Source organism: Geotrypetes seraphini, chromosome 8, assembly GCF_902459505.1.
Source record: "Geotrypetes seraphini chromosome 8, aGeoSer1.1, whole genome shotgun sequence".
In the NCBI taxonomy this organism is placed as follows: domain Eukaryota; kingdom Metazoa; phylum Chordata; class Amphibia; order Gymnophiona; family Dermophiidae; genus Geotrypetes; species Geotrypetes seraphini.
In genome coordinates, this window is record NC_047091.1 from 72,462,975 (window position 1) to 72,490,387 (window position 27,413).

A 27,413-nucleotide genomic window follows, 5' to 3' on the forward strand; every position below is an offset into this window, starting at 1 on the left:
TGTGGGAGGGAAGAGCAGTCCCTTACCTGGCGCAGGTTGCGGGTCACACGGACATCATGCCAGCTGTTGTCATTGAACTTGCCGTTGACCGGTTCTACCAGTGCCTCAAAGGCGCCAGAGCCCAAGTTGATGACGAGCCAGACGGCGCCACTTTTCAGGGACAGGTTGACGTAGTCAGCGGACTTGCCCGTATGCAGCATCAGGCCGTTGCGTTGCAGAGTGCGGAAGGACAGTGTGATCTCATCCGTGCTGCTCTGAATCGGATTATGGGACAGGTCGTAGCAGAAGAATTCGTTGCCCTTAAAGGTAGCCGTGTACTCTTCCTTCCCTGAGAAAGAGACAGAAGTAGTTAGCAGTGGAAGAAGGCACACAAGTGCCAAAATACCAGCTCACATTGGATCATATGCACCACGTCTGACCCCAGAACAGTCTGAAAATGTCCATCAACCTGGCTTAAATAGAGAAGAGAGGCAAACCCTTCACAAAAGAAATCAAAAGGGCAAGAATGGAGAAATGTACAACCAAAAGGGAATAATTATAAGAATAGAGTATAAGCAGTCCCTGGGTTAAGAGCAAGTTACGTTTTTAAAGCTGTTCTTAGATCGGATTTGTATGTAACTCAGAACTTGTAGATTTTAAGATTCTTGCTGCTTAACCTCTGCTCCCAGCTGACAAAAGGGCCAAATCTCTCTCCAGTGTTCCCTCTAAGGTACAACATACACAACTATACACTGTTCTTAATGTGGTCATGCATCATTTCTGAATCTGCTACAGGAGAATTGTAGGAGTCTGTGCCACTGGAAATACTGCTCATTGAAATCAAATGAAGTTGCAACCATGTTCTTAAGTATGAGTCGTACTTAAGTCAGGCGTCTTTAACTCGGAGACTGCCTGTACACAGTTGGGTATTATTTGTTTTGATATACTTATTAAATTATGTTCCATGCAATTTTATCTATTTTTATATTTTAAATTATATTAAATTATGTTCCATGTGATTTTATCTATTTTTATATTTTTTCTAACTTTTCATAGTATAGTGTGTGTTTTTAATAAATTCTCCATTCCTAACCCTTTGTTAGTATGTATTATATCAGAATAGAGCAAGGTTGTCACATTCCCTATACCAGACACTAGCAGAAACTGAGAGCATCCCACTCCTTACAGTAGACACCAATACTGAGCAAGGGCACCCCACTCCCTATTCCATACAATAACTCAGAGCAAGGGCACCTCACTCCCTAATCCCCACATTAATACAGAGCAAGGACACCCCATTCCCTATTCCATACATTAACACAAAGCAAGGGAACCCCACTCCCTAAAAAAGACACCAACACAGAGCAAGGGCACCCCACTCCCTGAACCTCACATTAACACAGAGCAAGGGTATCCCAATCCCTAAGCCTCACATTAGCACAGACCTGAGCACTCCACTCTTTATGCCAAACACTAACACAGATCGAAGGCACTCCTTTCTCCGTGCCTGGCTCTTCCACAGACTAAGTGTACCCCTCTCCCTGACACTGTTCTCCCTACCTCACCCAAGAACACACAAACAGCCTCACCCAGATAGCACGGCCCTCCCCATTTGTAATAACTCAGCTTGGTAAACTGCAGCTGGCAGCTCTTAGACCTGATCTGTTTGTTTTCTGTCCCTCCGCCTCCCTCTGCTTGTTGTGATTACGGGGGAGACTTTAGAACAGACACATTTTATCCCCATAGCCTCACAATTAACCTGTCAGCAATCGCCACAAGAGGAGATATTTCCTGTCGCTCAGCCCCAATTACTGTGTCAAGAAGAGCCATCTTCTCAGCAAAATGTCCTATCCTGCACCAAGAAAATTAAGGTTTGGAAGTAGAGGTGAGGACAGAAGAGGCATAAAATATCAAAAAAGTGAAAAAGATAAAATCCGTGAGGCTTCATTACAAGCACTACCCCGGGCCCATTCCTTTTGCCAAAATTACTACTCAAGTCCCTAATACCAGACATAATCTGCAATCCCTTTGTCATGTTTATACCATCTTCTCCATTGTCAAAATATGCCCAGACATCACGTCGATCATCACAAGGAAATCATACGTCAGAGGCCAGCTACCCCTACTGTGCACACTCTGTTATTCTCTTGTCAGTATATCCTTTCTGTATTCTGTTCTCCTTAGAATGATCTGAGCACTGATGACAACCTGACAGGCCTGGAAACTAAGGCGCTATACGACTTAGGCAACAGCAGTGCAATCGAAGCGCACATACATACAAATGCACACACACTCCCCACAACAGTACAGAATGCTTTATTCATTCAGGATATTCACTATGAATATTATAGATATGCACAAATATAAGACCTCATTGCTCCCTAGATGGTCACAATCACGGATTGTTAACCTGCAGATGAAATGTTCTCTGTCCCCTGAACCCTCCAGTCCTAGACATAACAGGTTCTGTATCCCTGTCCCCACCCCCTGAACCCTCCAGTTCTAAACATAAGAGGTTCTATACCCCTGCACCCATCCTCTGATCTCTCCAATCCTAAAGCTGTGAGGCTCCGTATCCCTAAACTCATTCCCTGAGCCTTCATGTCCTACAGGTGACTGGCTCTGTATCTCTGCATTCATCAACTCAGCCCTCCAGTCCTAGGGGTGACAGGCTTTATATCCCTGCGGTCCCTCACCTGAGTCTTCCAGTTCTAAAAATGACAGGCTCGGTACCATGCACCCTTCCTGTAACCTCTCCAGTCCTAGAGATGATATGCTTTGTATCCTTACATCCGTCATTTGGGCCCTTCAGTCCTTCAGGTGACAGACTCTATGTCCCTGTATCCAACCCCTCAGTCCTCTAGTTCTCCAAGTGACAGGTTTGGTATCCATGCACCCATCTTCTGAGACCTCTTTTCTTAGAGGTGACAGGTTCCATAATTCTGCACCCATCCCCTGAGCCCTCCAGTCTCAGAGATGACAGGCTGTGTATCCCTGTATCCAGTGGCATAGCTATGAGTGGGCCTGAGTGGGCACAGGCTCGCCCAGTGGTGGCACCACACTGCTTTCCCCCATCTCTCCTTTGTGGCATCCTACTCCTATCTCTGAACCCGTTCCCTCCCTGGTGTATCTTTCATGCATCCCCAACGCCTGCAGCAATTCATTTTTGCTGCCAGTGCCAGCCCCACAAGCTTCCCTCTACTGCATCCCACCAGATAGGAAACAGGAAGTAATATCAGTGAGAGCAGAAGGTGGCAGAGGGAAGCCTGCAGGGGCGACATTGGCAGCAAACATGAATCACTGCAGGCACCAGTGATGCATCTAAGGCACACCGAGAAGGGACAGGTTCAGAGATAGGAGGGCAAATACTGGGATGCTACAGAGGAGAGAGGGAAGGGATGCTGGATAAATGTAGAAACCATGTATTTTTAAATACCGGTATGTCATAAGAACATAAGAATTGCCGCTGCTGGGTCAGACTAGTGGTCCATCATGCCCAGCAGTCCGCTCACACGGTGGCCCTCTGGTCAAAGACCAATGCCCTAACTGAAACTAGCCCTACCTGCGTACGTTCCGGTTCAGCAGGAACTTGTCTAACTTTGTCTTGAATCCCTGGAGGGTGTGTTCCCCAATGACAGACTCCGGATGAGCGTTCCAGTTTTCTACCACTCTCTGGGTGAAGAAGAACTTCTTTACATTCGTACGGAATCTATCCCCTTTCAATTTTAGAAAGTGCCCTCTCGTTCTCCCTACCTTGGAGAGGGTGAACAACCTGTCCTTATCTACTAAGTCTATTCCCTTCAGTACCTTTAATGTTTCAATCGTGTCCCCTCTCAATTTACTCTGTTTGAGGGAGAAGAGGCCCAGTTTCTCTAATCTTTCGCTGTACGGCAACTCCTACAGCCCCTTAACTATCTTAATCGCTCTAATATGGACCCTTTCGAGTAGTACCTTCTTCATGTACGGCGACCAGTGCTAGACGCAGTACTCCAGGTGAAGGCGCACCGTGGCCCGGTACAGTGGCATGATAACCTTCTCCAATCTGTTTGTGATCCCCTTCTTTATCATTCCTAGCATTCTGTTCGCCCAGGAGGGTATGTGTACAAGGGCCCATCCAAAATAATGGGTCTGGTTGCACCACTACCTGTACCCATCCACTGAGTTCTCTGGTCCTAGAGGTGACAGTCTCTGTATTCCGGCATCCATCTCCTGAGACCTCTTGTCTTAGAGGTGACAGGCTTTGGGACTCATTTAATAATCTTTTGTAAACCGCATAGAACTTAACGGTATTGCGGTATATAAACTGTTATTATTATTATTTAAAAAACAACAACAGATGTTCAAAAGACGACATAAACCAGTACTTGGATGCCGATAATCAAAACGAGTTTTTAGATGTATCTAAAGGCATTTTAGGCCTCTGACTGCTGCTGTGCATCCAGAGCTCAAAGGGGTGTTTTTCGAGGAGTGGTTAGGATGGGAAGTGGGCGGGATGTAGGCCCTAGATTTAGTCGTCCTGCAAGGATAATCAAAAGTTTAACGAGACTGCCTAAACAGAACTTATATGTTGTGACTTAGGCAATCTAAAAACAGGTATAAGTGCCCAGAAGGTATCCAAAGTGACCAGATAACCACTGCAGGGACAAAGTACAGACCCACACACACTTCCCCAGTGATCACTGATCCCCTCACACCACCATAAAAATCGAAATAAAAACTTACATACCTGCCTCCGGAACATTAGCATCTGGCATTGGAAAGCCTAGTAGAGCTGCACAGTAATCTGAGGGGTGGGCCATAGAGAAGAGGACCCAGGCCCATAAGCCACTCTAACCACTGCATTCATGGTGGAAAATATGAGCCCACCAAAAAAAAAACCCAAACCCTACTTTACTGCCATATAGGTACCACCTGCAGCCATAAGGGCTATTGGGGTTATAGACAGATGGGTATAGTAAGTTTTGGGGGGTTCACTATGACCTCCTATTCCCCTCTTTAACTTGACCAAGCACTGCCCACTCCCTGGCACCATATCCTCAAATGTCACCCCCCCAAAAAAAAAGAACCGGAAAGCCAAGTAATCAACCTGAAACCTAATATCTCCTACCGAAACCAACTATCCACCAATGTAAGGAAGCAGAATACTTTTCTATGTAACGTAACCTGAAATAATTTCCAATGTAATTTAATCTATATCTTCAATTTGTATTCTCCAATGTAATGTACCCTCCTGGAAATGTCCATCTCTCTTCTTATGTAATCCGCTTTGAACCGCAAGGTACAAGCGGAATAGAAATCACTAATGTAATGTAATGTAATTTAATGTTTATGAGGCACTCTTTTTGTGAAGTTCACTGCAAGGCCCTGCAAGGTGCCCCACTACTCTGTTGCCATGTCTGGGTGTCTAGTCCATCACTTTGCTGGCCCCTCCCACAACCACAAGGTCTTGTTCTGGGCATTTGGGACTTGGATGAATTTTTGATTGAGAATGTGCTAAAAAGATAGACGACTTGGCGGCAAATGCTAGACGTATAAAGAGACGATTCTTGAATAAAAAATATTTTGGATGTATTTTTCGAGAATGGATTTAAGACGCTGCCAACTTTGGGTGACTAGTGTCCTAGGCCTAAAATGGACTTAGACTTTTTTTTTAAAATTATGCCGATTCACATGTCCAAGTGGGCATTTTTTAAACTGAGTTTTTAGAAATCTTTCTGGTCGTTTTGTCTCCAGTGTATCTAAATCATAAGAGGGCATGTTAGAGGCATGTTTTTGGCAGGATTAGGATAGGCTTAGCATTTGGAAGTTTTACAGCAATAATCAAACATTTTACAAAATGTCCAGGGCTCAATTTGGACGTTTTAGGTTAGACCTGTTTTTAAAAAGAATAAGGGCCAATAAGGTAGCCAAACTGGAGGGATGAAAATATGACCCCCCCATACATTCCCCCAGTGGTCACTGACTCCCTCTCACCCCCCAATTATCTGTATGAAACAACAATGGTGTACCTAGCATATGTGGCACCCGGGGCCCATCATTTTTTGACACCCCCCCCTCGTCTGTTTGAAAAACATGATTTTTAGTAACAATCCACACATCACACAAGAGTGTACCTAGGAAAAGGCAGCATCTTACATACTTCAGTGAGCAGTACATCAATACACCCATTGTAAAACTAAATAAGCCAGACTAGTACAGATCAATCCTGCAGTCAATCCTAACAGAAAACCATATCTTTCGAACACACAGAACACAGAAAACACCTTCGCCTAGTAAGGAATATGTAATCACAAACTAACCCCTCCCCCTTTTACAAAACTGTAGTGTGGTTTTTAGCCATGGTGGTAGAATTCTGAGCATTAGAGCTGTTAACATCATGGCTGGCGCTAAAAAAACGCTCCACAGTTTTGTAAAAGGGGGGATAAAATAGAAATACATAGACAAAGGTTAAATTGAACTAGCAAGAAGCTGGACTCTGCATACAATGCAACACCACAGAAACAGTGACCCATGTTTCCTAAAGCAATAAATAAATAGAACATTTTTGTTCTACCTTTGTCTTCTCTGGTTTCTGCTTTCCTCATCTTCTTGTTACTCTCTTCCTTCCATCCACTGTCTGACATCTCTTTGCCCCTATATGGAATCTTCTCTCCTTCTATGCCCCTCCCAGAAACTGTATGCCTCCCCCTTCCATCTCTCCTTTCATCCCCATTGGTCTGGCATCTCTCTCCTCTCCTTCCCTCTCCCACACCTCTTCTCTGCAATCCCTTTTTTCCCTCATTTTCCTTTTCAATTTATTTTCTGCATCTGTCTAGATTACGTTCTTAATACCCTCTCATCAATTTAATTTTTTTACTGTCTACCTACAGCTCGCCACCTCTTTCCCTCACCACCTCCAGTATTTCACAAATTCAATCCTTTTCCCCCATCATGTGCCCTCCTTTTATTTATCCCCTCCTTCCATCATGTGCCCTCTTTCTCTACCCCTTCCATCTAGTACCTTCTCCTCTCTCTATCCACTTCCATCCAGCATCTGCTCCCCTTTTTCTCTCCTCCCATTTCCTTCCTGCATTTGCTTCCTTATCTCTCCCATCCGCACTTTCACCTAGCATAGGCTCCCCCTCTACCCTCCCCACTACCATCCAATGTCTGCCCTTTCTCTCTCCATCCACCCCTCTTCAATTAGCATCTACCCTCTTTCTTTCCCTCCAATCCAATTCCATCTAGTATCCTTTCCCCTTATGCCTCTCTCCCCTTTCCCTGCACACCAATTCCATCAGTACCACCCTTCCATACCACCCTACCCCCTTTCTCTCCCTCCACCACTCTTCCATACCGAAAGTCCTGCTCCCGCGCAAGGTCCCACGATGAGTAGGTCTGCCAGCTATGCTCCAGAAGAAGTAAGTTACGTTGGAGGAGGTGGACCTGGCAGACGCAGTCATCGCGGGACCTTGCCACAACTCCCTGTGTCTGCCGGGTCCACCCCCTCCGATGTAACTTACTTCTTCCGGAGCACAGCCGTCAGACGTACTCATCGCAGGACCTTCCTTCACTCCAGAGCAAGTACATCGGAGGGGGTGCATCAGCAGCCGCACTGAGGTGCAGGCCTTTTTCAACAGTAGGGCAGGATGTTCCGGACCGGGACCGCTATGCACCTCCCTAGGGTGTGCACCCGGGATGGACCACCCCCTCCCCCTCCCCCCTTGGCACGCCACTGTGAAACAGTACATATCTGTCTCTATGATAGCTGCAAATAATATGACCAGTCCTAGTAGAGCTGCAATCAGGTCTCTGGAATAGCTTCGTAAGCAGTGCAGAAGGGGACCCAGGTCCATATGCCCTAACTAGTACATTTCTGGTAAAAAGTGTGATCCCATCCAAAACCCATTGTACTGCCATATATGTGACCTCTACAGGCATAATGGCTATTGGAATGGTAGACAGGTGGGTATAATAAGTTTTGGGGGAGTTTTGGAAAGCTCACCATATAACGTACGGGTGTTATGGTGAGATGTATACCTAGCACCAGTGGAGAGAGGGAGCGGTATTTTGAAAGTAGTGAGCCATTTGGATGAGGTCAAAAGTGAGATGACAAGATGAATGAGAGAACAGCGAGTATGTGGTAGAAATGTGGTAATGGGGAGTAGATAGAAGAAAATAGGAGGCTGGGAAAGGAGTGAGATGGAAAATGGGAGAGCTAGAGACTGAGAGGAGATGGAGAACTGAGAGGTAGCTCAAAATGTAAAAAGAAGAAGGGTGAGAAGGGCAAGATCTGAATGGACAGAGGCAGAAAAGAAAAAGTAAGAAAGTTGAAAGGGAAAAATCAATATGCTGGAGACAGGCATAAGGAGGGAATGGAACAAGAGAGAAGAGGAGAAAAAAATGGACAGCAGACACTGGAAAGAGAATTGGTAAAAGATAGACAAAAAGCAGAAAGAGAAACTGGGACCAAGATGATGGAAAAACAAAATGTCCAGATTAGGTAGAACAAATTATTTTATTTTGAATTTATTAACTGGAATATGTTAGCTTTGGGATATGTGCATCACAGTTATTTTTGTATTGTGTTCAGTGGCATATTCATATAGCTGATTTGGGGGAGGGACTGGAGTCCAAAATTAGTGGATGAGCACTAAAGTTTCTTCTGGCCTGAGTGCAATATATAAACACATGAGCTAGTGGGGATTCCCAAGCCCTGCCAACTGAAGACATCTTCCTACAGTACGGGAACCAGAAATCTCCAAGCTTTGCAGTTAATGGCAATATCCTCAAGCTGCCACTGCTTTCATGTATGTATGAAAGACAAGCGGGGGCAGGGAGGAGGGAAGACAGCAGCAACAGCTCTGCAATATTGCTGCAACTGCAAATCTTAAAATGTTCTGGTCACTGGACCTGATGGGAGGGGGAGGGGGAGGGGGGTAGGTGGCTGTCAGTTGGTGAGGCTTGGCGATACCCACCAGCTACAGCAAGGGATATGAAACATAGAAACATAGAACATGACGGCAGAAAAGGGCCACGGCCCATCTAGTCTGCCCACACTAATGGCCCACCCCCTAACTTCCTCCATGAAGAGATCCCACATGCCAATCCCATCTCTTCTTAAAATCTGGCACGCTGCTTGCCTCAATTACCTATTGTGGAAGATTATTCCAGCAATCAACCACCCTTTCGGTGAAGAAGTATTTTCTGGTGTCGCCATGAAATTTCCCACCCCTGATTTTCAACGGATGCCCTCTTGTTGCTGTGGGTCCTTTAAGGAAAAAGAAATCCTCTTCCACCTCGATACGGCCTGTGACATATTTGAACGTCTCGATCATGTCTCCCCTCTCTCTGCATTCCTCGAGTGAGTACAGCTGCAACTTACCCAGTCGTTCCTCATACGGGAGATCCTTGAGTTCTGAGACATCCTGGTGGCCATTCGCTGAACCGACTCAACTCTCCGCACATCTTTTTGATAATGCGGCCTCCAGAATTGTACACAGTATTCCAGATGGGGTCTCACCATTGATCTGTACAATGGCATTATGACCTCAGGCTTATGGCTGATGAAACTTCTACGGATACAGCCCATGATTTGTCTAGCCCTGGATGAAGCTTTCTCCACTTGATTGGCAGTCTTCATGTCTTCGCTAATGATCACACCCAAGTCACGTTCTGCTACAGTCCTTGCTAGGATCTCACCATTTAGGGTGTAAGTCCCGCATGGATTTTGCCACCAAGGTGCATGACCTTGCATTTTTTGGCATTGAAACTTAGTTGCCAAGTCTTTGACCAATGCTCCAGCAGGTCGGGCATTGAGCTTTTGTCAGGCACTTTGCTTTCATCTGTTGTGCGGTTGCCTACCATGTTGCATAGTTTGGCGTCATCGGCGAATAATGTAATTTTACCTCGAAGCCCCTCAGCCAAGTCTCTTACGAAGATGTTAAATAGGATCGGGCCCAAGACCAAGCCCTGCGGCACTCCGCTGATCACCTCCGTCGTGTCGGAGAGGGTACCGTTTACCACTACCCTCTGAAGTCTACCTCTAAGCCAGTCCCTAACCCATGCGGTTAATGTTTCACCCAGTCCCATCGAACCTATCTTGCTCAATAACCTGTGGAGTGGGACGCTATCAAACGCTTTGCTGAAGTCCAAGTACACGACATCCAGGGACTCCCCTATATCCAGCTTTCTTGTTACCCTGTCAAAGAAGTTGATCAGATTTGATTGGCAGGATCTTCCCTTCATAAAACCATGTTGATGGGGATCTGGTAGATTCTCCTCGTTCAGGGGGCCTAAACTCAAAGTAGGAGGTCTAGACCCCTCTCATGGTTATATCACTGAATGTGTTCAAAATGAAGTACAGTACTTGCCGAGTTTAACGTTTTGGGATTTCCAGTTCAGCTTTGGTATTCAGATTTCTATTTCTAATTTGTGATCCATTGTTCTATATTTGGTGAAGGTCTGTCTGTCTGTTTTGTGTGTGAAGAAGTAATTTAAATTAAGCTAAATTAAACCTTAGGCTTATATACCACATCTTCTCTATAACAGTAGAGCTCGACACGGTTTACAAGAAAATTAGAAAGAAGAACGGATACAATATGGATTTGGAATAGTATGGAGAGGAACGGAATTTACAACTTTGAAAATAGCCAAGTTTTCAGATGTTTTTGAAATGGTTGGAAAGAACCCAGATTGCGCAGATGAATAGGAAAATCATTCCACAGCTCAGTAATTTTGAAAAGTAGAGACTTCCCTAATTTGCCAATGTAGGTAACGCCTTTCAGCATAGGAAAGGACAATTTAAATTTTTGAGTAGATCTGGTAATGTCAGATCTTACAGAATTCCAAGACAGGGGTATTAAAGGAGAAAGGATGCCTTGTAAGATCTTAAATGTTAAGCAGGCACATTTAAAATAAACCCTGGAAATTATAGGAAGTCAATGAAGTTTTGCAGGAGTGGAGAGACGTGATCAAATTTACTTTTTGCAAAGATCAGCCTAGCAGTAGTATTCTGGATCAGTTGAAGTCTCCGAAAACTTTTCTTGGTCAAGCCTAAATAAGACAAATTACAATAATCCAGCCTCGAAAAGTTGATTGAAAGGACAGCAAAGTGTTGATGATGGAAACAGGATCTTACTTTCCTCAACATATGGAGACTAAAAAAACATTTTTTTTTACCAGAGAATTAAGATAGTCGGTGAATGAAAGTGTTGAATCTATAATGACACTCAGAACTTTACTTGAGAATTCAATCTGCAGTGAGGATCCTGAAAGCAACAGAATGGACGAAGGTAGCTGCTCTAATTGGGCCAAGCCAAAGTAACTTTGTTTTGGACTCATTCAGTTTCATTTGTACCGTGAGGGCCCAAGACTGAAGTTTCATTAAACATTCTATTATATTCCCAACGAAGTTAGTGAGGTTCGAGTCAATCTCAAGAAGAACAAAGATGCCATCTGCATATGTAAATAGTGTTTCGCAGGTGGATAAACGGAAAAGTTTCAAAATAGTCATATAGATGTTGAAAAGAATAGGTGATAAAGGTGATCCCTGCGGGACTCCACATAAAGGCTTCCAAGAGGATGACATGGTGCCATTCATATTAACAGTATATGAGCGAGATCGTAAGAATTTTGAAAATCAGTCTAAAACTGTGGAATCAATACCTATCTCAGAAAGTTGGTAATTCAAAATATCATGGTGAACGACGTCGAAGGCCAACGATAGATCGAATTGTAGCACAATTTCAAACTTTTTGCTCGCTTGCAATTGCTGAATCTTAGAGATTAGTGAGATGAGTAGAGATTCAGTACTGAGATTAGATCTGAATCCATGTTGGCAAGATAAAAGAATGGAAAATCTCTCAAATATGATGAAAGCTGAGCAGATATACTGGACTCTAACATTTTGGTCAGTAGAGGAATATTTGCTATAGGTCGATAGCTAGATGGTGAGGATGGATCTAAGTCAGCTTTTTTCAATAGTGGGGACAGAACAATGTGACCCATCTCTGTAGAAAAAAGACCTGATGATAAGGCAGAATTAATAAGTCTGATAAGAGATAAAATGGCCCGAGTAGGAATTTTCTCATATAGATATGAAGGGAATGGATCCAGAGCACATTTGCAGGATCTTAATTTATGACACAGGTTTGCAACCTGGGCCTCAGATACAAACCCAAAGGCTGTCCAGATTCTATCTGCTGGAATTGCGATTGGATTAGTATCACCCAGCACCACAGAATTATAAGAAACTAATGATGGAAAAGAGTCTCTTATAACAGCAACCTTTTCATTAAAAAATTTTGCTAAGTCATCCGCTAAGGGAGAGGAAGAGTGTATTGATGAGTCATTGTTGGTAGTTAACGAGCGCCAGATGTTAAACAAGGTGTTACTTTGATTGTTGGATCTGATAATTTTATCACCGCATAAATTTTTCCTAGCTTTTTTTAATGTTGCATTATAAGACCTGATATTATCCCTCCATGACTGTATATCAGAAGGAGATCTTGATTTTTTCCATTTACACTCCAGTGCTCGGCATTTCTGTTTCAGTTCTCTGTTATAAGGAAGGTACCAGGGAGCCTTACGAGAGTAAGAAACAGTCTTAGTTGATAGAGGAGCTAGTGAATAATAGGTGGACTCAGAAAGGTTTACCCAATTGTGCCAGTTGACTTCTGAGGCATCGGGCCTGAGGGTGAAAGCAAACTGTTTGAGAAATTGGGACCAAAATTGTTCACTCGCGATTTTCTTCCGGAATGTAATAAGTTTTGGAGTACAAGATTGAGCCCCAAGATGGGACATAAAAACAGGAAGACATGAGGCACCAGAAAGTGATCAGACCATGGAACTTGTTCCCAACGAACATTCTCAACTAAAGTTTTATGTTCGGTTAGATCAAGAAAGCTAATGATATTGAAAGAGTGCCCTTTTTCATGAGTTGGGGCAGACTTAAGAGGAGGGAAACCCAGAGAGGTGAGAAAACTGCTGAATTCGATAACATTCTTATTAGCGTTATCATCTAAATCAGGGGTGTCCAATGTCGGTCCTCAAGGGCCGCAATCCAGTCGGGTTTTCAGGATTTCCCCAATGAATATGCATTGAAAGCAGTGGATGCAAATAGATCTCTTGCATATTCATTGGGGAAATCCTGAAAACCCGACTGGATTGCGGCCCTCGAGGACCGACATTGGACACCCCTGATCTAAATGAAGGTTAATGTCACCAATAATCAATAGTCTCTGGAATTTTAGGAAAGCACTTGTTATGGTCTCGAATACTAGTTCAGAAGTTTTATTCCAAGGAATCGGGGGTGGGGGGTGGGGGGGGACGATAAAATAACAGAATACCTAATGGGTGGCAGGAGAGCTCATTGTTAACAGTAGCTAGCATATATTCTAGCGATGCATCTCTACCTTTTTTAAGAAGTTGTACATCGAAAAATGATTTATAGAGAAGTGCCAAACCACCTCCTTTCTGGCAGTTTCTGGAAGAGAAAAGACCTCAATAGCCATGGGAACAGCTCGTTTTGAGTAAATAAATCATCTTTAGCAATTCACGATTCAGTAATGCACAAGAAACCAGGATCAAGATCCACTAGTAGGTCATTTAGTATTTGAATCTTGTTGCAATATATTATCGGGACAGGAGTAAGAGAGTCAAAGGCTAGACTAGGTAAGTTAGTAATTGGTACAGGCTTTAGAGAGGCATAACTGACATCCCGGAAAGGTTTTTTTGAAGAATAATTTCTAGTACGCACCAATAAGGGGATTCTAAGGCCAGGGCAGATCACACTGTTACAGTTGAAGCCAAGTACCTTGGGGGAGAGATAATTTGCACAATGAGTGGGATTAAAACAGAGATCTCAAAGTCCCTCCTTGAGGGCCGCAATCCAGTCAGGTTTTCAGGATTTCCCCAATAAATATGCATTGAAAGCAGTGCATGCACATAGATCTCCTGCATATTCATTGGGGAAATCCTGAAAACCCAACTGGATTGCGGCCCTCAAGGAGGGACTTTGAGACCCCTGGATTAAAACATAGAGAGAGTAAGAGAAAGAGAAGCCAGAGAGGTAACTTCATGGCAAAAATGAACAGAAATCACAAAGTCCAGTCTAATAGCTAATGGGTGGAGAGAATTGGCGCTCCCACGCTGAAGTAAGATGAAATGTTAGCTAGTGTGAAGTCAGCTGCAAAGGTGGGTGGGGAAATTGGGAGATGGGTAGGTAGAAAAGGGGCCCCTCCTTAATTTCTGCCCTGGGCCCCAGCATGTCTAAAACCAACTCTGTCTATATCCCTCTGTTCCTGAGCCCTCCAGTTGTAGAGGTGATAGATTTCTATCCTGGTGAGGACCCCCACACACACACACCTGTCCCATGGGCTCTCCAGCCTTAACTGAAAATGCTGCTAGAGAAAAGAGTGGAGGAAACTTCACAAAGAATCTTAATTACCCAGTTGCTAGGGCAACAGATCAGTTAACAGCAGGATGTCATCTGTCTGCCTTGCAACTCCAAAATTAAAGACCAATTATAAATAATTTAGCAGTGACACCTCTTCCCCTCATGGTCTCTCCTTCATTTCCCCCCCTAATCTGTCCAACCACCCTATCCCTCCATAAGTCATTTGGCATTTCTGGGGATGGCATGACCAAACTTTGACCTTATGACCTAGGGCCCATTACATCTGTTTATTTCAGTCCCATACATGCCATGGTTTGAATTTTTGCACAGAATCTAAGTTTCTCCTGTCATTAGAAATAGTAGATGGAGGGCATGAAAGAGAAGAAAGAAGCTGAAGCCAGAAAGAGAACAAGAGGGTGAGGGAGTGGATGGAAGGGTAAGAGACAGAGAACAGAAGAATATCCATACTGGGTCAGACCAATTGTCCATCTAGCCCAGTATCCTGTTTCCAGCAGTGGACAATCCAGGTCACAAGTACCTGGCAGAAACCCATATAGTAGCAACATTCCATGCTATCGATCCTAGAGCAAGCAGTGGCTTCCCTCTCCAGGAACTTGGCCAAACCTTTTTTTAAACCCAGCTATGCTAACCACTATTACCACGTCTTCTGGCAACATGTTCCAGAGCTAATTATTCATTGAGTAAAAAACTATTTCCTCCCATTTGTTCTAAAGGTACTTCCATGCAATGGCATACCTAGCATATGCCACCAACTGACTGAGAACAAACTCAACAGAGTTCTTGTTGCGTTCAAGACTTCAAACACCCAAGACACTACTTTTGATTTTTTTCGTGCCCTTATTGGGGTGAAATGTTCATCATCGGTCTTGTGCAGGGTTTTATTTACATTTTTTTATATAACTTTAACTGTGGTGGACAATTATTATAAAGAAGAGCACTTAACTTAAAGGCTACCCAGCTGTTTCACTAGTGAGTTTCTTCAGGGGGCTATTGCTCTGCTCCAACACACTTTTGCCAGCTTAGACATTAGAAGTACTCTTGTGCTCCTCACACACCATGGCAATTGCCGTGGTTGTGTGTGGGTGAGGAGCACACGAGTACTTCTAACGTCTAAGCTGACAAAAGTATGTTGGAGCAGAGCACCACAATGCCCGCACCACAAAGCTTTGTTTTCAAAATTATCCCTCCCAAACTCTGAAGCAGCCTTTTGGCGAAATGCTATTTGGCCAACGTTGGAGGGGGTGGGAACTGATACTGTGTTTTATATCAGCAATTAAGAACAGCTTGAGAGTACTTGTTACATTTGGAGTAGGAAACAGTATCACGGCATGTACTGTACTATTTGACAGATTTATCTCATAAATAGAAGTCACATTAAACTTAAATTTTCCCTTCTGTCTATTTCTTGTGTAATATGTTGTACTTTCACTATATGCATTTTGTAATTCGCTGATTGTCCAGCTCTCTTCACTGTGAACCACCTAGAAATCATCTGACTATGGCGGTATAGAAGAATAAGGTTATTATTATTATTATTTGAACAGCACTTTAAGAAGCATTTTTTTGACTGCATTAACAGATGCAGCTTAAAAAAAAGCACTTTAAATCCAACAGCTGTAAAACAGGTGGTAAGGAGGTTTTTGCCAGTGATGTTATCTACTCCTCTTAAGTTTGAAAGAGGGACTCCCCAAAGAAGTCTGAGGCTTTTCCTCCTTGAACAATTGTTTCTGTGTTGCCTCTGTTGATTCTACTATTTAAATTCCAGCTTATTTTTTGAGTGAACCCTACTCTCTGTTTTCTATCTTTTAACCAGTTCTTAATCCATAATAGGACATTGCCTCCTATTCTATGAGTTTCTAATTTCCTCAGGAGCATGAGATACTTTATCAAATGCCTTTTGAAAACCCAAATACACAATATCGACCAGCTCACCTTCATCTACATGTTTAGTCACCGCATTAAAGGAATGTAGTAGATTGGTGAGGCAAGATCTCCCTTGACACTGCCCTTTTCACTTTTCAAATCAGACTGTCTGGAGACAGTGGGAAAAGAACAGAACCAATCCCTTGGCAAGCAGGTTTCTAACCAGCCAATCCCAGCGTGCCTCAGAAATTAAAACAGAAGCTACCACAGCCACTTATGCTAAAGAGTAGAAGCAATTTTTGAAGTTCTTTGCTTTTCAGGGTTTAAGAGCAGTTCAAAAGGTTTTGAAAAACAACCAATAAAGGGTCCCAAATGTCTGCATTTCACTACAATTACAGCCTTGTGCTTCCAGGTTTTTAAGTTTTACTTTAGACCAGTGGTTCCCAAACTTTTTCATTTCAAGGCAACCTTAGTGTGTCAGTAATTTTTTCACGGTGCCCCTATGTCAAAAGAAATAACAAACAGTTCCCTCCCCCAATGGTGTGGCATTTCTCATCCCCAATCTGGTATCTTTCTCTTCTTCCCTTACCCTGCACCCCCTATGGTCTGGCAACTATCTCCTTTCTTTCCCTTCCTTTTCTCCATCTTCCTCCCCCTCCCCAAATTTGGTATCTCTCTACTTTTCTTCCCTTCCTCGTGGACTGTCATCTCTCTCCTTTCCCTTCCTTTTCTTCCATTTCATGGTCTGGCATCTGTTTCCTTCCTTCTACCCCCCTAACTTGGTGGTTTTCTCACCCCTCCCAATCAGTTGCTGCATTTATCCTCCCCCCCTTCCCTCCACAGGGTCCGGTACCTTTTCCATGCTGCAGCTTACAATCTTGGAGCCGCTGGCAGCTTAAACACACTGCCTTTGGCAACCCTGGAAGCTTTCTCCTCTACTTCAACTTCCCGTCCCCTCAGAGGCAGCTCGCTGCAGCAGAGGGAAAGCTTCTGGGTCGTCGAAAACAGAACATTTAAGCTGCCACAGATTATACACTGCAACTTGGGGAAGGGAGAGAGGATTCTCGCTGGAGATGGGGTACCAGACTTGGAAGCTTGTTTGTATCTTCTCTGTGACACACAATTTGGGAAACACTGTTTTTTTATTAGCAAAGCAAGAAAGAACACTAAAAATATTGTATCACTCAACAGAGCTTGTTGTTCATCCTCACCCTTCCACAGCTAACCGACAAGATCCTCAGGGCCTTAATCAATGTATTGAATGGAGTGCATTCTTTGGACAAATGTGATTGGCTCCTTCAAAGAAAGCATCAGGTGACGTAGATGGATCTTAGAAATCGGCACTCATTTCCTGCTATAAAAATGAGGTACATCTTATGCCTTTAGTGCACGGCTCTATGGAGAGCTTCAGATATAAACACCCCTGAGGTAGCCAGTTACGGCAATACAAGGCTCTTGTCGATTAGCTGTGGAAGGGCATGGATGGAACAACAAGCTTTGTTGAGCGATAGTCAAACACATATGTAGTGTACCATCTTGTTTCCATGTCACATAGCTAAGCAGAAGTACTTCTCCTTTTCTTGCCCTGTGCATAGGGGTGGGCTGTTGCTTAATTTGAGAGTAACTCAATAAAATGTGGAGTTTTTTGGGCCAATGAAGAAGTAATATGATCAGCTTATAATCCTATGTGATTGCTGTCAAAGTTTCCAGTGTTGAGGCTTTTTCTCCACAATTTATAAATATTAAAAAACAATAATTATAGTTCTCTCTGTCTGGACATGCCCTGCACTGGCTGGTAACATTAGTTTGTTTATTTGTTTATAAATTGTTGCTATTTAATATTTTAGAGACATTTAAATACCTACGTGGCATAAATGAGGCAAATCTCTTTCATTTCAAAGGAAACTCTGGAATGAGGGGGCATAGGATGAAGGAGAAAGGGGATAAACTGAGAACTAACCTCAGAAAATACTTTTTCACAGAAAGGGTAGTGAATGTATGGAATGGCCTCCTGGTGGAGGAGATGAAAAATGTATCTGAATTCAAGAAAGCGTGGGACAAGTACATTGGATCTCTAAGGCAGAGGAAGAGATGGTAGATGGCTTGGGTAAGAAGACTAAATAGGCCATATGGTCTTTATCTGCCTTCATTTTATCTCTGTTTTTATGTTTCTACAAGACAAAGTGAAGGCATGGTGGTTGTGGCAAAGGCAATCTCCCAGCACCACACCCCTCCTTGCTTCCAGCTCTTGCCTCACCCTTGGGCTTGCAGTACTGCATTGCACCTAATGCATGCAAGTCACTACAAACCAGCCTTTTTCTTCTTTTAGCATGGGGTTGCATGTGATGTCACTTCCGGAAGGCTGATGCTGTGGAAGTGAGGGCAGGGCCAGAAGGCAGTCAGGTGCTGCACTGAGTGACAAATTGACGGTGCTAGGGAGGAATGAGATTACATTTGCTTGCATTGAATTTGAGAACTGCTCTTCTTCAGCCTTCTTTTGTTTGTCTGGCTGCAACTGTACGGGATGTGCTGATACCACCTCCAAACTTGTGCTACCTTAGACAGGTGCTTAAGACCATCTAGGAGTAGAGCTGGCCCTGGATTATAAGTAACTGTTGCTGGCTAGTTATCAACACACAAGTAGGACTATTAATAATAAAAAAAATGACTAAGCTCAGGCTTTTCTCGCAAGTGCCTTTAGAATACGTATACTGACAGAGAATGTCTTCCTTTAGTATATTGTCTTTTAGAGAATGACACGGTGACAGAATTCATCACTGTTCCCGTCCCTGTGGAAAACGGCGGGAAATCATCCCAATGTAATTCTTTAAGGAGAGAGGGAAGAATCAGAGTATAAATGGGCACAACCACTGACCCTCAAGCCTTGCATTAAGGAATGCTGGTGTAGACAGACTGATGTTAAGACAGACGCTAATTAATGACTTCCCGCGGTTATCCGCGGGGGCGGTGATGGTGATAAATTTTGTCACCTATCATTCTCTATTCTCTTTCTCTCTCTGTATAAAGGTGGTACACTTCTCCCTCCGTATCATAAGAACATAAGAAATGCCTCCGCTGGGTCAGACCTGAGGTCCATCGCGCCCAGCAGTCCGCTCACGCGGAGGCCCAACAGGTCCAGGACCTGTGCAGTAAATTTCTATCTATACCCCTTTATCCCCTTTTCCAGCAGGAATTTGCCCAATCCTTTCTTAAACCCCAGTACCGTTCTCTGCCCTATAACGTCCTCTGGAATTGCATTCCAGGTGTCCACCACACGTTGTGTAAAGAAGAACTTCCTAGCATTTGTTTTGAATTTGTCCCCTTTCAACTTTTCCGAATGCCCTCTTGTTTTTTTATTTTCTGCGTTTTTTTTAATTTTCCGCGGTTTCCGTATCTGCGGATTTGCTTCTTCGCGATTTTTCGGTTGCTGACTCGGCCCCCCTAATTTTCCTCTCTGAACTCAGCGTTTCACATTGGAAATCGCTGCTCCTGGTGGTTCATGGTAGAAATCGTTGCTCCTGGTGGTTCCTGAAGGAAATCGCTGCTCCTGGCGTTATACGGAGCAAATCGCAGGTCGGGTTATTTATGGTTTATTATCTTTTTCTGGTCTATTTTAAGGAAAAACCGCGAATAACATGCAAGGTTTCAAGGTTTCAAGGTTTATTAAATATTTGATGAATTGCTATATCTTTATACAAAGCGATGTACATAATAATAAAATACAATTGAGTTAAAAAACATACAGTATATATATAAACAATAGAAATCCAACATGACCAACAACAATTGGGAGGGAAGGGGGGTTAAAGTTACATCTGTTGTGTTGAGAAATACATTTAAGGAAAAAAACATTAGGGAATAAGGGGATTTTAAAAGCGAAATTGATAAACTAAAATAAATTTTAAATATTAAAAGCCTGTTTAAAAAGAAATGTTTTCAAGGATTTCTTGAAGGATAAAATGTCTTTTTCAATTTTTATGTATTGGGGCAATGAATTCCACCATTGGGGGCCAACTACAGAGAACATATCTAATCTTCGAGTACCTATTATTTTTAAGGAGGGAACAACTAATAGGTTTTGGGAAGATGATCTAAGTGTACGTGTGGAACTATAGGGAATTAACATTTTAGAAATGCATTGAGGTTGATTGAAAATCAAATTTTTAAATATAAGTAACAAGATCTTAAATTCTATGCGCTGGCAAATAGGAAGCCAATGTGATTTGATGAAAAGAGGAGTTACGTGGTCAAATTTTTTAGCATCATGGATTAATTTAATAGCAGTGTTTTGAACAATTTGGAGTTGACGTTTTTGTTTTTGAGTAATATTAAGTAACAAAGAATTACAATAGTCATTTTTAGCTATTACTAAAGTATGAATTAAAATATTGCGGGATTTGGATTCAAGGAATTTAGATATAGATCTAATCAAACGTAATTTATAGAAACAGACTTTAACTATATTGTTGATATGATCTCTATATTCTAATTTTTCATCAATTATAACACCTAAGATTTTTAGTTTAGGGACAATTTCAATTGGCGTATTATTAAGTAAAAAAGGCGAATTTAATATGATATCTCTTTTCCAATTAAAAATCATAGCTTTTGTTTTATTTATATTTAATGCTAATTTATTGTTATTAAGCCAATTTTGAACAAGATCGAGTTTTGAATTTAAAGATTTAATGTCTTCTTGATTTTCAGGATTGATAGGGTGTATTAATTGAATGTCGTCTGCGTATGAAAAAGCAGTAAAGCCAACAGACTGGCACAGATTCAATAGTGGTGCAAGATAGATATTAAATAAAAGGGGTGACAAAATAGAGCCTTGAGGAATTCCAAAGGTCGTTGTGTATGCATCAGAATATTCTTTATTAAATTTAATGCGGGAAGTTCGATTAGTAAGATATGATGTAAACCAGTTAAGAACTTGATCACAGAAATTGATTCTAATCGACTGAGTAGTAGATCGTGGTCTATTGTGTCAAATGCTGCAGAGATATCAAGGGAAAAAAAAGCGACAGATTTATGATGGTCTAGAAAGTAGTGGATGTTATTTGTTAAACCAATTAGAGAATGTTCTGTGCTATGATATTTGCGAAAGCCTGTTTGATTGGGATGCATAACATTAGTTGATTCAATAAAATCGGAAACTTGATTAAATATCCATTTTTCAGTCAGTTTTGCTAAAAAAGAGATATTTGCGATTGGCCGATAATTTAACGGGTCGTTTATACTACTTTTGAGATCTTTTAGTAAAGGAATGATAGTTGCAGTTTTCCAAAGCGCAGGAACAGAAGCAGTTTGTAAACTTTTTAGAATAATGGTATGAATGAAAGGACCAAAGAGATGAAAATTTTTTTTTAAATAAAACGGATGAAGAATTTCAGATCCAGAACTCTTTAAGTTTATTTGTAAAAAGAGTGATTTAATGTCATTGAGAGTGGGGAGTTTAAAATTTGAACATTTAGCTGTAAGAAGGTGAACACCAGGATGTTTAGTAGAAAAGGAATTGCTTGTATTAGACGAAAAAGTATTTCGAATATTCTTGATTTTTTGATTGAGAGCATCTGCGATGTCTTGTGCTTTTAAGTTATTCACAGTTTTTCGGTATTCACGGCTATGTTCTGCCCGCATCCCCCGCAAATACGTAGAGAGAAGTGTAGTATATACATAGAGGAGCTGTAGAGTCCACTTAAAATCAGTGGCTACAGAGCATCAGCAGCACTGCATGACCGGGTTTTTTTTTCTTTTTTTATAAAAGTGACTGAGTTTGTGTGTTCACTGATTCTACTCTGTGTACATTATAAACAGTATATAAATACTTAATTAAAGAAAGAAAGAAAGAACACTATTTATTTAGTTAGTTTTATAGCCCAGAATAGGTTACAAGGATATATACACAGTCGTTTTCAGGTTCAATAACATATAAACTACAGGATCAATAATGAGCTACAGAAAATTGGGTGTCAGGTCAAAAGCGCGCCGGGATGAACCAATTGGGTGTCAGGTCAAAAGCGCGCCGGGACAAAGGCGCGCCAAGACAATTGAGCGCAGCACGGAGGCGCGCACCGCTCAAAATTAATGTTTTTAGGGCTCCGACAGGGGGGCGTAGGGGGGGAACCCCCCCCACTTTACTTAATAGAGATCGCGCCGCGTTGTGGGGGGTGTGGGGGGTTCTAACCCCCCACATTTTACTGAAAACTTCACTTTTTCCCTGTTTTTAGGGAAAAAGTTAAGTTTACAGTAAAATGTGGAGGGTTAGAACCCCCCAAACCCCCCATAACGCCGGCGCGATGTCTATTAAGTAAAGTGGGGGGATTCCCCAACAAAACCCCCCGTCGGAGCCCCTAAAAACAGTAATTTTGAGCGGCGCGCGCCTCTGCGCTGTGCTCAATTGTCTGGGCGCGCCTTTGTTTTTCGCGCCATTGTCTATGAACCGAAAATTGAGATGACTATCGATAACATAATTGCTATGTGGAAACTAAGAACACACATGCTATAGTGAATCTACATGCTACAGGATCAATAATGAGCTCCAGGAACAGAAAATTGAGACAATTTTTTTAATATGAGACACATGCTTTGGGGGGGGGGGGGAGGGGGGTTGAGAACACCTATGTTTATGAAACCCCAACCTCCACCCAATGGTGATCTTTTTTGTTCAGAAGATCCACAAAGTTAAGGTTTCAGGTTTATTAAAAATTTGATATACCGCCTTATCAAATATCAAAGCAGTTTTACAAAGTATTATTAAAAATAAAAAATACACTAAAAACAATTTTCAATACAGCAACAGGAATACCCACAGACAAATGACGACTTACTGGTACGAAAGGTAAGTGGGCAGAACTACTATATTTAGATAGAAAAGGACGGGAAGGGGGAAAAACAAGGGGGAGGGGAAGCAGGCACATCAGCCAAAAAGGCAAGGCTAATGAAAATATAAAAACTTCCTTAATGCGTCCTTAAAAGAGGACATGGGAATGGAAGAACACAGAAGCCTGCAGAAGGAAGGCTGTGTCAGCAGAATAAAATGGTAAGTGCTACAGCAGTGTCAAAGGCAAAGATAGCCATAGACTCAGCCGTAGCAGACACTGGCTAAAATCAGAAGCGACTTTTCTTAAGAGGGGGGGAAAGCAACAGATATAGTGCAAGGTCAGGAGAACACATGGTACAGAATGTCAGTAAAGGGGGGGGGAGGGGGATGATGGGAATAAGTAAGGGCACTTACAGCCCAGGCTCAAAAGATTCATGGTAGAGAAAATTCTACCACAAATCTAGCGCTGAAAAAAAATCAGTGCAGTATGCTCAGAATAACGAGCATGCAAAGTTATGTCGCATTAAAATTGTGGCAATAATTTGCTGCTCACTGTGCAGTGCTATTTTCCTATCAATGACTGAGCGCTGATTGGCAAAACTGACAGGAAAATTGACATACACAAACAAAGAAACTTCCACTTCCACCCTTAAAAATAATGCCCTTGTTGGACCAGTGAACCCCAAACACCAAAATCCTAGCCCACATGGTCCAATGGAACCCTCCCAGGCAGCCCACCAAGGCAGGACATGACCCCCCTCAAAGCAGTCTTGACATATACACACCCCTCCAAGAAAGGCTTGACTACACTGCCCCCCATGACAGGACTCAACACTAACTTCCTGGTGGCCTAGGGGCCAATCCCGCTCCCCGACATACCTTAAAAAAACAGGAGACAGGGAGAAGGGAGTAAACATCCTTATCTCTTCCCTCTGGGGCGTCGTCATAAAAATGGTGGTGCCCCAGCCACTCAGTGTATTCTGGGATGCACTGGGTGGGGCCTTAGTATCAAATAAGGGGGGGGGGGGGAATCCCTTATTTGGTAATTAGGCCCTGACCAGAGCATCTCAGAATGCAACATCGGCTCTATGAAACTGTGCACTGCCCCCCTGTAAACCTATCCCTTCGACCATTCTTAAATGATCCATCACACTCCTTCAGCCATTTATCTTATCCATGATTAGCTCAAGCCTAACTGATTGTTACTTTCCCATGGTATGGAAAACTGCATTTATATGCCCCCAAATCAAAGATTTTTCCATTTCCTCAGCTATCTATGCCAACTATCGCCCAATAGCTAATCTTCCCTTTGTTGCAAAAACAGTAGAAACAATAGTTCATGCCCAACTGCAGGATTTCTTAGACAAAACTAACTTCTTCCACCCCAATCAGACAGCATTCCGATGTATCCACAGCACTGAAACCACCTCAAAAAGCATCACAACATACATTCACTATCACTTAGACCAGGTCAAATCAGTACTTTTTTTAATCCATTGAACTGTCAGCAGCCTTTGACCTTGTTGATCACTCCATCCTACTCATACGACTCCAAGATTTTGGTTTACACGACACAGCACTACACTGATTCCACTTCTATACAGTTAAAACATAACATCTGTACAAGATTATATGCTTGGAAGTTATTTTGAAATTTAATAAATAAATATACAGTGGTGCCTCGCATAAAGAACGCCTCGCACAGCGAACGCTGCACACAACGAACTTCATTTCATGATTCATACAACGAACTTCGTTTCACACAACGAAGTCGCCCGAGCTTCCACGATCGCTGCCGATGTATTGCATCCTTCCGCGCAGGCACTGCAGGCAGTCGTTAGTCACTGCGCTTAACGCGTTTCACATAACGAACTTATCGCATAACAAACTTGCTCCTGGAACGAATTAAGTTCGTTGTGTGAGGCACCACTGTATATATAAAAAACCCCAATAGGAGGAAATATTTTTTCACTCAAAGAATAGTTAAGCTCTGGAACGCATTACCAGAGGTTGTGGTAAGAACGGATAGCGTAGCTGGTTTTAAGAAAGGTTTGGACAATTTCCTGGAGGAATAGTCCATAGTCTGTTATTAAGAAAGACATGGGGGAAGCCACTGCTTGCCCTGGAGCAGTAGCATGGAACATTGCTACAACTTGGGTTTTGGCTAGGTACTAGGGACCTGGATTGGCCACCGTGAGATTGGGCCATTGGTCTGACCCAATAAGGCTATTCTTATGTTCTTATCTGCTTTCTATATTTTGCACTATTCAGGAAGAAATACATTTGTTTCTGTTTCTCTAGTGTTGTACTGCATGCAGAGTCTGGCATCTTAGGGTTTTGTTTGTATATATTAGGACTTTTAGTTTGTAGTCCTGTATTTGCATAGGGTTTATCTATGTTCTGCATATGTGATCAAGGGCAGGTGCTCTGGTAGGAATGAATATCAAGAAGTGTTATTGGTGTCATGGCCCAAAGTAGGAAATATTTTTCAGCTCTCCTTCACCCCTTTTGGACCCCAAACGGCCCTCACTTAAAAATGCCTTTGCTATCTCTTGGATTGATTACTGCAACACCATTTATTGTGGGATTTCTGTATTTCTCTTTCTCCATCTTCAAACATTGTAAAACTCAGATGCTAGGTTCTTAGTAAGGCTAAGCACTGGGACCATATTACTCCTCTTTTGATAAGATTACACTGGTTACCTGTTTAATATAGAAGTTAGTTTAAAATTCTGTGTCTAACATTCAGGACTTTGCACTCAGGTGTTTCATCCTATCTATCAGCTGTTGCCATTCCCTACATGCCATCTCGGACATTGTGTTCATTAGACTCTCATAGACTGGTTTTACCATCTCCCAAGTTAGCTCATTATGAATCTACTTGTGCTGTGGCCTAGATCTTTCTGCTCCCCCTCTCTCTGGAATAGTCTCTCACCATACCTTCATTCAGAACAGTTTTTTTTCCTAAATTCAAAGCACAGTTGAAGGCTTATTTTAAGCTAGCATTTAATGTTTCTTTAACTTGAGACTCTTCTCCCTTTTGATACCTGGGGAACTGCGAGATGCTAGCACTCCAAGTGAGGTGCATCATTAATTCTTGGTTATAATTGCCTATATTTATCTTGTATGATTGGAACTTTTCTCTTCTATTATAAATTGGCGTTCCTTTCTTTTTATTAATTTGATTTTATTGTAAACTGCTATGATCTATTAATAGCATTTGCATGTAACCCCTGGCCTCCTATGATACATTATGGCTGGTTATCTGCATAGGAGACAGGCCAGAAGAACATTATCAGGTAAAAAAATGGATAAATAGAAATTCCTTTACCATGTATATTCAGGGTTCTATGACACTGATCCCCAGAGCTATATGCATAGAGGTAACCAGTTGTTTAGTGATATTCTCTGCCAGCTCCCACCAAACTATTAACCAGAGAGAGACAGGCTGTTCTCCCTATTCTAAACCACTCCCTTCCTCTTCTCCAACTGCCTTCTGTCTCTCTCTAAACTGTTCTCAGGTTGATAAAGCTCTGAATCTTTCAAAAGAACTAATAGTAGCTCTCTGCTTTTGGCAATGGGAGGAGTCCACACAGTGTGCATGATAGTCTTCCCATTGTTATGATTCAGCGGCAAAGCAGCTCCCTCTACCTTGAAACCTCTGAGAGGTTCAGTGAACAGAGGAATCCCTCCTCCTCATAGTGAACAATTTGCTGCTTTGCTGGTGTTGGGCCTTCTTCTCTACTGGGTCCTGCCTTCACAGAAGCAGAAAGGTAGTACCCAGCATAGAGGAAAGCCTGATACCAGCAAGAACAGCAAATTGTGAAGCCTGTGCTGCTGACAGGGAGGGGGTGTGATAGGGAGGTAGATAGGTACCCATTGGAGGGAAGGGGAGGAGGAGAGAAATGCTGTGCCCGATTGAGGGGTGGGGGAAGGAGAAGGATAAGGAGCACCAGGGAAGAGGAGAGGGAGGGAAAGGAAGGAAAGGAGATGCCAGACCATGGAGGGGGAGGGAGAGATGCAAGGACTTGGGGGAAGGGAATGGAAGGAGACAGAGATGCCAGACCAGGGGGAAAGAAGGGAGGAAGGGAAAGGCAGGAGAAGAGATGCCAGAGCACGGAGGGGGAGGGAGAGATGGAAGGAAAGGAAAGAGATGCTAGGGCATGGAGGTAGGGAAGGGAAGGAGACAGAGATGCCAGACCATGAGGTGGGATGGGAAAGAAGGAAGGAAGAAAAGGAGAAGAGAGAGATGCCAGAGCATGGGGGAGGGGGTGGAAAAAAAGAGAAAAATGGAGAGAGGATGAAAGTGAAATGAATAATGTATAAAAGAGAAAAGGGGCACAGGATAGA

At 42.7% G+C, this 27,413-nt stretch overlaps 1 protein-coding gene across 1 annotated transcript in view; it reads right to left on the reverse strand.

Moving 5' to 3' along the window:
• The window catches only part of NRXN2 (neurexin 2), a 1,565,743-nt gene that overhangs the window by 1,120,663 nt on the left and 417,667 nt on the right, over nt 1-27,413 (reverse strand). Inside the window, exon 5 of the mRNA XM_033953607.1 lies at nt 27-328. Within this exon, the coding sequence (XP_033809498.1) occupies nt 27-328 (302 nt within the window). The remainder of the gene's footprint in view (nt 1-26; nt 329-27,413) is intronic.